Below are 12,851 nucleotides of genomic sequence, written 5' to 3'. Positions count from 1 at the left end.
CCTGCCATTAGGATACATTAATTGATCCATCAAACTGATAAATACAATAAAAGTCAGCTTGCAACATAATAAAACTGTCATACTTCATGGTTTTACAAATATACACCTCTCATCAAACTTAAAAGGAAAATTCAATTTACCATATTACATATTCTTTTATTTGAAAAATCTTCTGGATATTTTCAATAATAATCTGTCAGCGTCCTAAAACATGGTTCATCTAAATCCCTGCAACCACCTGTGAGGTGTTCAACTGAAAGTTTCATCGACAACCAAGAATGTAATTAGAAAACAGTCACGAGTTCATCACACACCTGCACATATTGCATTACACGATCGTGATGGTGTTATTTGTATCGTGTCCCACAGTGCAGTGTCTTGGAGATAGGAAATATAGAGGGAAACATGTTCTGGGGATATTTTGTTTTTCATGTTGATGCACTCTGACTTACATGGCACAGAGATTACCAGTGTGATGTTACTATGAGGTTTTGTGAGGGAGGATTCCAGGTAAGTTCAGGTACCAGGTAAGAAGAGTCAGTGGATTGGATGGCCAGGCTTGGTCACTTGTTGATAGTGGACTCCATGATGTGGTTCATTGCTTACAATATTGGTCACAGGATCATCTGGCCCAAATTCAGTAAACTACATTTATGATGACAGTGTATAAAATAGTTTTGAAATATGGCCTGTCCAAGGACTGGCTGTCCCAAAATGTGACCAGTCCTGAACAAACACAGCCAGTCCCAAAAACTAAAACAATGAAAAAATAATAGATGAGGCGAAGTTCAAACCAAGTTAAGTTTGTTTTTTCATATTTTCTCCCGACCAAAGGATGGCCTTACTTATTTAACAGACCGTCCTTCACAAAAATAGACCGTCAAGGATGGTGGGATGGGCTATGTTTTATACACTGATGATGAACACACTTATAAGGAACTGACAGATATATTTGCATGTGTTTTTGGTCCAAGTCAATGGCTATATATTTCAGTTGAAAAGCGTATAAAAAACTAGTGTTGGGACATTGGTTAACATCTCACAATTGATGATTGGTTCATGACAATCGATCAATCATCGAAAAAAATAATTGGTTAGCGTCATTTATCAAATTCTCCTGGTTATGGTTGTTAACGCACAAAAATATAGAAAAAAACATGTAGTTCTTTTCGTTTTTTTTTTGCAAATTACACAAAATGCATTTACAAATTTCACATCTTAAAGGATGACTAGTATGGTATGAACCTAAATTTCATGGATAATTCAATCATGACAAGGAATGAGCTTGTAGTGCTTGTGAAATGTAACAGACAAAACCAACCTTGTGAAAATGGTTGTTAATGCAAACCAGTGTTCCAAAATTGTTTGTGTTCGATTATGAGAAAACATGATCGATTGCTTGGTCGCTTAGTCATTGCAACCAATCTTCGATTATTTCAATTAATCGGACCACCACTATAATAAACTACTGTTATAACGAACTAAAGTTAGTGGTCCCATTGTGCTAGTTATAGCCATACCATGAATCAGTGTATTCACACGCTCTAATCTTATAGCTCGGAATATTTCTGTGTACTGCAAACAAACAAAGTAACCAATGTACTTGTTTCCAAACCTTGGACAAGAAAGGGTGATAGGGCTTGTTTCCATGAAAAGTCATTTCACCATGCATGCAAACTTAACTTTCATCATGTTCATTCAATGATGGATGTTGGCAGAGGCCATTTTATTGATTCTTACTTATCTTTTCAGAGATTATTGACAAATCGATAACGCCCTGAAACATTTTATTTCCTCTGAATGCTTTGTTTTATTTTATCATTTTAAGCAGGAATATTTTTTTAGAGGTCATTTCATGACCAAGCAATGATCTTTTTTTTAAAAAGAGGTGAATCTTCTCAGCAAAATTGTGTGGTCATTGATGGAATTCTGGGTCATTGTGGGTCAAATCGTGTCCCCAGCATCCCTTGTCCATAGAGATGACAAAGAGGAATGGGAGGTCACTGTGCTTGATATGGCTGATGTTCACTCGTCATGCTGAAGATCCAGGTTCGATTCCCCACATGGGCACAATGTGTGAAGCCCATTTCAGGTGTTCCTGGTGGTGATGTTGCTGGACACTAACAGCGCCTTAAAGCAATACTCACTCATTGACGTGGCTGAATGTGAACACATGGACTGGTGCTCATGTGATCAACCAATGGTTTGTCTTGTTGAAACTGAGATATTTACAATGACTATGGCCATAAATTTGCATGTTGAGGCAGAATGTATTCATTCATCTGAAAATCAGTGATTTTGCCCATCATATTTTTTAAACTGACCACAACAAAGATTTAACCCTTCATGATTGTTTATTGATCAAGACTAATCAAGACCAAGGTGGTGGTGGTGGTGCTTTAGCTGTTGTTGTTTACTGTCAGTTATTTTTGTTTTGTATTATTTTTCAGCTTGTTTACCTGAACAGCATGAAATAGAAGGGCTTTGATAAAAACTACAGATGCGTTGTAACAGGAAAATGTTCTGGAAACACCTCATGACGGTACAGCCTTGACCTTTTAACTAACCTTTCATAACATCTCACGTACAGACTGTTCCTGAGCACGCCTAAACCTGCCTGATAGCATTACAGTTACCAATGGTTACATTGTTATGCATCCCAATATGTTCTACTAACCCATCATCCAATTACTGCCTGTGTACCAATATAGGATGCTCAATATAAATATCACTGCTTCTGCCTGTACATTGTGTAGTCATCCTCACTGTCATGTGGGTCACTTTTGATGGCTTCAGGGCTGTGTTTTAATGGTTCTTGGTACCTTTCCTTTTGGATTCTGACCTTTAAATAATTGTTGTTGAAACCGACAGTGACATCTAAGAAAGGTTTGACTTGAGAGGAGAAAAGGCTTTAATTAACAATGTAGCAAGGGGTAGACTCCTGCGGTCAAACCCATCTTGTAAGACTAAGGCTTAGTCCCTGAATATATATAATTTTGATTGTAACAAATAAACCCATTTAAATTGAAAACAAGTTGAGTTGGGAGATTCTGAACCTGAACCTGGAGTAATCTAGACTTGCTTAATTTAGGGCTTTAGCATTGCAGGGTGGGCTAGGCAGTAGGGAAAATATTGTGGTTCCAGGACTGTGAGACAGACTACCATTTTTGTCTGCAGCTCATTTCAGCCTGGACCTAGTTTTGGGGAGAAAACAGAAAGTCACTCTTGACTATTGTGTCTATCTCTGCTGGTGAAACATTTTGATGGATTGATATTTAAATGTATTGGAGTATTGTGTGACGGCAGCTTGATGAAATGACTGTTAGGACTTTGAGGAAGTGGACTGTAATAATATTGGCTGTAGAACCTATCACAAGTCAAGGGTTGTTTTATTACTGATAATGTTTATGGAAATATATCGTGCAGAGATTTTCTTGCATTAGGTTGTCAGTGTGTAAGACTAAAACAGGGCTCCAGATAAGGGGGCGTATGTACGGCTAAAAAATATGCATGATACGGTAGGAAATAATTTAGAAAACGTAGCAGATACGCATTGCAGCAATGGTGTACGGTCTCATTTACGAATCATTTACAGATGTCTTTGTCTGAAAAAGTATTATTATATTGTTTATTGCCCTGTTTACACAAGAGTAGGAATGTTGTGGTGCATATATGAAACGAAACACAAGGTTACTGATACTCCATTAAATTCCATTCTGTACTCTAAATGTACTCTTAAGGTTTTCCAGTATTCCTTTATTGCAAAAATAAGGAGTACGTACTCTTGATGTTGAAAAATTATCTGGACTAAAATATTCACTGACATTAAGAAATATGATTGTGTTAGAGTTGTGTCCTGCCATGCATATAATATTCAGTGAGGAACTGAACCTAAACTTGAGAAATTCTAGACAATGCAGAAAATTTACCAGTCTGTCCTTTTCATTGAAAAGACATTAATGCAGAGCTTCAGATTACCTGTTTATTTGGAAAGATGGATTTTGCTACGTAGTCATTTATTAATTTGCTGTCACTGTTTAATCTAAAATTTACATGCTCTAGTTCAAACAGCTTTTATGGGTTATTTTTATTCAAACCTTTTTCATAAAAATTCAGATGGTGTCAGTAATACAAAAGAGTATATTCTGATATTTAGCTTGATATATTGAGATTACTACACGAATAAGTGTGTCATGCGACTTATACGAAACAAGTGAGAAATTTTGTATTGCCCAAGTTTCATATAAGTCGTGTGGAACACTTGCGTGTAATAATTTCTTTGGTATCCATTTGATTCATGTACATTTGTGCAGTAAAACACAGTAATCAAGTGTGACTGCCCTGTTCATTGACGTCACGTTCAATTGTTTAATGACGCCCTAGCCGACAAAATACAGAAACAGTGGTTGCTAGGCTAAAGTTATGTTTGCACATGTGTGCATATGATATATATGACACTAGTTATGTTTCACCATATGCATAATAAAATATCATTATTTACTATTGGTGAAGACAGAATATTGGACACTAAACCAGGTGATAACCTCAGTTATTTCCTTAGTGCCATGATTACACTATATGTAGTATAGTGTTCTGGTTTGGTTTGCTTAGTAAGCTATTCGGGACAGGTTATAACATCCATGTTTGAATACAGTGATTCAAATGAATATAAATTAGTAGCACAAATAATTCAGGGTTTGGGATAGAGAACTTTGACAATGGGCCATTTTCAGGATTATTAGCCATTTTCTGAATTTAGAATGGGCCACTGCCCTTGTATTAATCATGTAAATAGTAAACTTCAAAATTTTAATGGGCCAGTTTTTATTCTTATGTATCAAATGGCCCATGGCCCCTGCCTTTCCCTGCCAATCTCTATTATAATGGGAATAGTGAATATAGAAAAAACACGTCCATACGAAAAATATCTCACAGGCTGGATTTGCACTAACTTGATTTCAGATTTAAACTGTTTTGTTGAATAGTTGTTGAAAAATGGTATAGTGATGTTTATTAAATGATGATGAAAAATCGTGTTAAAGGTCACATGCAACCAAAAAATCAAACATAATTAAAACACAATTATCACTTCTTCATGACATATAATATGCATTGCTGATTATGAGAAAACAAATAAACAAAATTATAAGCGTATAATCGCAAATCAAAAGTGCAATATTTTGTACTTGGGTTTACCTCCCTCGAAACGAAGCAGCCGGGATACCAAACCCAGTCAGAGCGGGTGGGTGTGCACTCAAGTGTAACGGCTGGTTCATTAGCAGATGCCGTCTTCACGGCTCATTGTGTCTGCATATATAGAGATGTTGGGTTTTGTAAATACATGCTCAGTTTTTGTGTATAACATTTTGCAATCAACAGACATCATAACATGTCATGTGTTAAAGTATCACACCTGCCTGTCTGTGTAATTACATAATGTGACAGAGACCGAACTCGGGCCATAAATCAATGCGTTTTGTTTATGGTGTATAGCCTGATTGGTGTTAAGTTCAAATTGCATGTGGTCAGTGATCGCAGTTGTGTATTGAATATTGTCATTAGCAGACAGGCAGGCAGACACACAGGTGTCAATGAAACAAGACATTGAGTTTTGTCTGTGACAGCGACATATCTATATCACAGTTAGAAATTGTGTCAACGCTAAATAATGACATTGCTTTTAAGTATCGAACTGAGAAAGTGACTCGGTAAGAAGAACGTGTGGTGAAAAAGACAAATGAAATTATATAAACAGTTTATTTACTGTCATAACATATAAAAAGCTCGCGTCTGTGAGATATCAACAAAACATTATGAAAATAGCTCACACCAAAGCCTTCACCGAGTATTCACCAGACAGCCCACTTCCTAGTTAAGCGAACCTATTTCACTCGCGCACGTGCTATGAGCGCAGCCCAGCTGTTGAAACCCGTATTCCCCAGAAAAGTCTGGGGAAAATTAGTGAAACGTTTGAACTCCGATTTCGCGCGTTTTTTTTCATCGCGTTATTTTTCAACTTTATAAGTTGAATTTGCATTTTTGACGCTTTGTTTCGGTAAGTCCATACCGAAAGGTATCAGAATCTGTAAAGTTGTGTTTTACGTTGCATGTGACCTTTAACAATATGCAGCTATGCTCTGTATTTTTTTCATGTTCTCTGTTCAAGACTAACCCTTGATTCAGTACAACATTGGCACATTGTCCTGTCCCCTCTGATGGCTACTTTTGCCCTATCGGTGATCAGAATTATACATGGAGGTCAAAGGGTCCCTGTCATCATCCAAGGCTTTCAGACTGGTTTCTTTTCTGGGACAATCAACCCAAATGTCCTAAACATGTTTTTCAAATATTGTTTAGATATAGAAGAGTTAGTGAGTGAGTTTAGTTTTACGCCACACTCAGCAATATTCCAGCTATATGCCGGCGGTCTGTATATAATCCTGTCTGGACCACACAATCCAGTGATCAACAGCATGAGCATCGATCTACGCAATTGGGAACCGATGACATGTGTCAACCAAGATCAATATTCTAACCCGGACCTTCACGGGTTTAGATATAGAAGAATACCCTATCAACAAATGACAAAATCATGAAAATGTCCCAGTCCCAATGACTCCAGAAGAATCCTTGTACCCTAAATGTTATGTGACATAATGAGGGGCGGTGGGGTAGCCTAGTGGTTAAGGTTAAAGCGTTAGCTCATCACACCGAAAACCCGGGTTCGGTTCCCCACATAGATACAATGTGTGAAGCCCATTTGTGGTGTTCCCCGCCATGATGTCACTGGAATATTGTTAAAAGCTACATTCACTCACTCACTAATGTGACAAACCATGATATGTGGTGAACGTGTGTATGCCTCAGTTTGGTTTTACTTACATGGGTTGTTTATGCATGATGTTTAAGCTATATGTCATTGCATAAACTATATTGCCAATATTGTCAATACAATACCCAGTATATGTTGTCATGTTGCCCTTGGAGTGAACCTGTCTTTAGTTTTACCTTCTGCATGATGTGATAAAACAACGGCTTTGAACATGTACGTGACCCATACTTTTAGAGTGCAAAGACTGCTTCTTTGGTCAACTTTTAATCAAAGAGTAGTTTACTTTGATGATATATACTGCTAGTTGAGGATGCCACAATTCGTCTATATTACCCAGAGCTACAGATAACTTTTTTGGGTCATTGAGTTATGTACTCCCTTGTGTTCATCTCAATTGGGTATCCTAATTTTCCTTTGAGTAACGAAATAAATTGTACTCACCTCAATCAAACTCATTTGGGTATTTTGCCATTTTCCATTAATTTTAAAAATATAATATAGTTTAAATGTTAGTGTCTGTGATTTACCTTTGATCTGTAACATGAGAAACGATAAGAAAGACTGCAAGTTGTCAAGTTCATGTCCTAAAATAGAACATCTCAATATACGTCAGTTATTTAATCTATCCACCGGTACGAAGGCTACAATTGGACATTTTTGTGTGTACGCATGTAAGATCACATTTATTGAGTATTTACAAAACTTCAAGCGTACTTGTACGCAATAGACTTAATAGGAATTGGGTTTTCACATAAATGTTTGCGTAATTTACGCAGATACGCAGCTTATCTGTACCTCTGATTACCATAGTTATGTAAAAGAATTGGGTGGTCCTCAACCTTTTTTTAGTAGTATATATGACAAGGAAATGTAGGTTATGTCATTCTACCAAAGAAGAGTTTTAGGATCATGAGCGTATTGAACAGAAGCAGGACAAATATTTGGCTTTGTATGATCGCATAACTCGATAATCTGAGGAAATTGTTTGATGGTACAAACACAGCAGTATGACTGGCAGTATACCCAATACATATATGTCTTTGTGGTGTTTGTTTGTATGAGAACGTCCCTAGTATGGTGATCTACCTTCGGTTGTTGGTGACCTATAGCCTGTTTTCATATTGTCTTGTCTTCGTAAATAAAATAGTTCTAGATTTCCATGCTACTTTTAGACACCACCTGTGATACTGTAGTTATTTTACAGTCCTTCGATGACTGATTTTTTTAACAACTTTTATTAATTGTGTATGCAAAACCTTTCTCGTCACTATATGGCTGAAATATTGCCGATGTGACGTTAAATATTAACTCACTCACTCACTCTGTATGAGAACTAATGAAATTGTCTGTATTGTATCAGAAACACTTACATGATAATGTCTTTATTGTGTTTGTCTGTCTGTGTGAGAATTAACGGTTGTGTTTTGTTTCAGACCTCCGGGTTCAGCCAGCCCAGCATCTATCATGCTCTTGTTGTTATTTTCCTCGAGTTTTTCGCCTGGGGTCTGGTGACCAGTCCCATCATCTCAGTGAGTACTGTAGTTTCCAGATTTTCATTCCTGCATATTTTAGCCACAATTAGTTGATATCTTATTCTCATGATGAAATTTCAAGTGATACTGATGAAACATTATGAATAAGACAGAAAGTCGGCTGAAAAACAGAATCTGATACCTGTATCTCAAGAAACATGTTCCCATTAAAATTATCATTGCATTTCTTCACAAGACACGTAAGTCCCAAAACTTTCAAAGTAAATTTAAAATTACCATGATTTTTAAGCGTAATTTTAATTTTGGCTAAACTTTCCTACAATCGCAAGGGGTTGAAAAGATGGTGTAAATCCAGCTAGGGTCCATGCAGGTAGCAAAGGCACTGTAAGTACCCATGGTCCCTGGTATTGTGATCTACCTTCAGTTGTTGGTGACCTATAGCCTGTTTTTATACTGTATTGTCTTCAATAGTTAAACTGTTTTTGATTAAATTACTAGTTTTAAATTTGTATCTGTGATAATTTAGGTGTTTTATTGTCCTTTGTTGACAGGTGTATATAATTTACTTTTAATTATTATAAAACTATAACTTAATTTAGTCTCGATATGGCTGAAATAGGGGTGAAACGGTACACTCTTACCATGGTACGGTACGTATTGCGGTACAAGGCCTTTGATTCGGTCCGTTTCGGTTCGATATATCAGAACTTACTTCTGGGAAAATAGCTGCCGTCCAGCACAGAATTTCAATTTCTAGACATTATAAAGAAAGTATAAAAAGGTTCATAAAATGACGGTATGAAAACCGAAAATACTGCTTTCTTTTTACTGCATTATGGTATACCAAACCAAAGGCAAAATACTGCAGTTCTACTAATACCGCAGTATACCGTTTCACCCCTAGCCTGAAATATTGCCGATGTGACTTAGAATCATGACTCACTCACTCTGTGACTCTTCACAAAAAATTAAAGTCAATCCAGGGTTGAATGTATTTTGAAAGATCATTTGAGACTGTTCAATATTTTTTCAGCACACGTCTTGGGATACATTTTCCCTGATTCAAAAATACATATTTCAATTAGGTACTATATTTGGTTCAGTTCCAGAAAATATAAAACATGATTATGTGAGTTGTTGAAGAGGGTGTTGTCTGCTCAGTGTTCATGGAAGGTAAGACTACAGAATACCGGATACCTTCCACCATCTTTGAAAGCATGCGAGTTTACTTAGGGTCAGGGTAAGGGTTAGGGTTAGGGTGACATGACACTAAACAATATGGCTGGTAGGTATCCGGTATTCTGTAGGTGTACCATCATGGAATAACTTCTGTTGCTGGAACATATCAGGAAGCTTGTAGCTTGTATGAGAAAGTGACAATTTGTCAGACCAGCCAAGCTGATAGCTGTGGGGGTTAGTGAATCTTTAGGCTGCTGTTAGCAATATTCCAGCAATATTCCAGCAATATCATGGCAGAGGACACCAGAAAGAGGCTTCAAATATTGTACCAATGTGGGAATCACACCTTGGTCTTGAGCGTGATAGCAACAGCTTTAACCACTAGGCTACCCCACTGCCTGAACAACTATAAGACAATGTTTTTGACTCATGTGAAATATGCTACTCACACTTTGCTAAGGATCACAAAAATTCACAACTTTACGAAAACGTAGTTTTATAATTTGAAATTGTATCCATTTAAAACTAGATAAATAATAATATGTTAACCCCTCTTTAGGCAAACAGTCACTGACTTTAATCTAACCTCATGCACTTGATACATGAGTAACCATAAAAATGGTTTTCATGCACCAACCAACCAACCATTTTGCAAATCATGGAACGAGTCTGTGGCATATACACAACACCTGTCAGTAGCAGGTATGGGTTCCACAAGATGAAATGACATACTGAAACCTAGGATCCATGCTTACAATAAGCTTAGATATTTAAACGAAATTTGACCCAACATCATAGTTTTCTGTTGGAGCCATGATTTGATCCTTAGCAAAGTGTGAATAATATAGTTCACTATAAATGCGCAGCTTTCATTTCCTGTCCAGCTGTTTATGGTAATTATTTGTGTTGTTCCAGGTTCTCAATAAGACGTTCCCAGACCACACCTTCCTCATGAATGGTCTCATCCAAGGAGTGAAGGTAAGTCTACATCACACAGTCACTTATATCATATTAGGTACCATGGTTTACCAGAGGTATTGGCAGCAGGAGGTTTCAAATGTACCACAGCTATTGCTCTGACTTTCCAATATGATGCAGATCTTAGACTTTATCCTTTTACACTTATGTTACAAACCCTGTTAGCACAAGAAAGGTGCTGAGCAAGTCAAGGATCTCAGATGAAGTGAATTCTGAATGGTTTTACGTTGTTTGTGCATTTATTGAAGGATATCAGTGCCAAATTGTATTAAATGGCTGTAATCCTGTTAAAACAATCCTTATAATGATAAAACTAAGTTGGTTATATTAGGTACAGCATACTGTAGGAACTTAAATTTACACATGTGCATGAATATCGCTGCTTTTGCCAATTTACATTGGTGTAACTCCACCAGATGTTTACAATAGACAACTAGAAATCATTTCATCTTATTTATCAATTTAATTTATCGGATTACCTAACAGACAAAACAAACTGTGAAAATCAAAAACCTTTGGAATGAGATAGACTTGAGAGTATTTCCATGAATGACATTCTGCCGTTGATTGTCAAGTAATATTCTGTGTAAATCAATTTTTTGTAGAGGAATAACGTTTTGTTAGTTATGCATCTATGCACATTATGCATGCACATTATCAACTCAAAGTGTTGACTGTAGCCACATGTGACATATCTGCTTCTCATGTGTGTTCCAGAAAATGGAAAATTAATGATTATAATTTGTGGCTGTACCAGATGGTGGTTTGGGTACAAAGTTGAATACTGTGAAACTGTTATGCTGAAGGCAGTCATGAAAGTATTTCAAAACAGGTTGAAATAATTGGTGAGAGTCAGAAATGTTTTTCAGGCATTTTTTGAATATAGAGATTTAACAGTAATTTGGCAAAATGTGACATGGAAAAAGTCAATTTTTGGGCCAAAGTCAAAATCTTGAATCTGAATCATGCCTGATCAGTTTTGGGCCAAAGTCAAAATCAGTTGTAATTGAATCTGAATCATGCGTGATGTCAGTCATTATGTGTCGGTCATGATTTAACTATACCGGTTCACTTATTTGCCTGATCAGTCATGACTTTGTGAAGTGACTCCCTCTGGATAGTGATTAACATGACGTTGCTGTTGCAGGGGATGTTGTCATTTCTGAGTGCACCTCTGATTGGTGCACTTTCTGATGTGTGGGGCAGGAAGCCGTTCCTGGTCTTCACTGTTGCCTTTACGTGTGCCCCCATACCTCTCATGAGACTCAGTCCCTGGTCAGTATAACCCTATAGACTTTACATGTGCCCCCATACCTCTCATGAGACTCAGTCCCTGGTCAGTATAACCCTATAGACTTTACATGTGCCCCCATACCTCTCATGAGACTCAGTCCCTGGTCAGTATAACCCTATAGACTTTACATGTGCCCCCTTACCTCTCATGAGACTCAGTCCCTGGTCATGTATATACCTCTCATGAGAATCAGTCCCTTCAGATATTTTACATGTGCCCCCATACCTCCCTCATGAGAATCAGACCCTGGTCAGTATATCACCAGTATACATTACATGTGTGTCCCCTTACCTCTCATGAGAATCAGTCCCTTGTCAGTGTATCACCACAGACTTTAACACATGTGCCCCCATACCTCTCATGAGAATCAGTCCCTTGTCAGTCATTAACCCTATAGACTTTACATGTGTCCCCTTACCTCTCTCATGTATATCACTATCCTCCGTCCCTGGTCAGTATAACATAGACTTTACACATGTGTCCCCCTTGACAGTACCTCTCATGAGAATCAGTCCCTTGTCAGTGTACATCACCACCTCTCATGAGAATCTTTACAGTGTATCACCACAGACTTTACATGTACCCCCATACCTCTCATGAGAATCAGACCCTGGTCAGTATATCACCGTATACATTACATGTGTCCCCTTACCTCTCATGAGAATCAGTCCCTTGTCAGTGTATCACCACAGACTTTACATGTACCCCCATACCTATCATGAGAATCAGACCCTGGTCAGTATATCACCGTATACATTACATGTGTCCCCTTACCTCTCATGAGAATCAGTCCCTTGTCAGTGTATCACCACAGACTTTACATGTACCCCCATACCTATCATGAGAATCAGTCCCTGGTCAGTATATTACCAGTGACTTTACATGTACCCCCATACCTCTCATGACAATCAGTCAGTGGTCAGTGTATCACCGTAGACGCTACATGTGCCCCCATACCTCTCAAAGAAATCCACCGCCTCCGCCCGGAGAGCGGAAGGTCGCGGGTTCGATCCCCATCCGCGTCATACCAAAAGACGTTAAAATATGGTACTTGTTGGTCCCTGCCTGGCGCTCG

The 12,851-nt window shown here is 37.8% G+C and overlaps 1 protein-coding gene across 4 annotated transcripts in view; it reads left to right on the top strand.

The window, feature by feature from the left end:
• Positions 1-12,851, top strand: part of LOC124253351 (hippocampus abundant transcript 1 protein-like) — a 55,146-nt gene that overhangs the window by 27,699 nt on the left and 14,596 nt on the right. For 2 of the 4 annotated variants that reach the window (XM_046687361.1, XM_046687287.1), the window contains 4 exons: positions 2,451-2,542; positions 8,266-8,361; positions 10,420-10,482; positions 11,630-11,757. In XM_046687361.1, coding sequence (XP_046543317.1) covers positions 2,501-2,542; positions 8,266-8,361; positions 10,420-10,482; positions 11,630-11,757 — 329 coding nt within the window. In that variant the 5' untranslated portion in view covers positions 2,451-2,500. The remainder of the gene's footprint in view (positions 1-2,450; positions 2,543-8,265; positions 8,362-10,419; positions 10,483-11,629; positions 11,758-12,851) is intronic. The other 2 variants (XM_046687134.1, XM_046687207.1) reach the window with 1 other exon arrangement.

Source organism: Haliotis rubra, unplaced genomic scaffold (genome assembly GCF_003918875.1).
Source record: "Haliotis rubra isolate DU_JTF1 unplaced genomic scaffold, ASM391887v1 Scf10, whole genome shotgun sequence".
Taxonomy (NCBI): domain Eukaryota; kingdom Metazoa; phylum Mollusca; class Gastropoda; order Lepetellida; family Haliotidae; genus Haliotis; species Haliotis rubra.
Note: the sequence above shows the minus strand (reverse complement) of the source record. Positions and strands in the feature narration are given on the sequence as shown.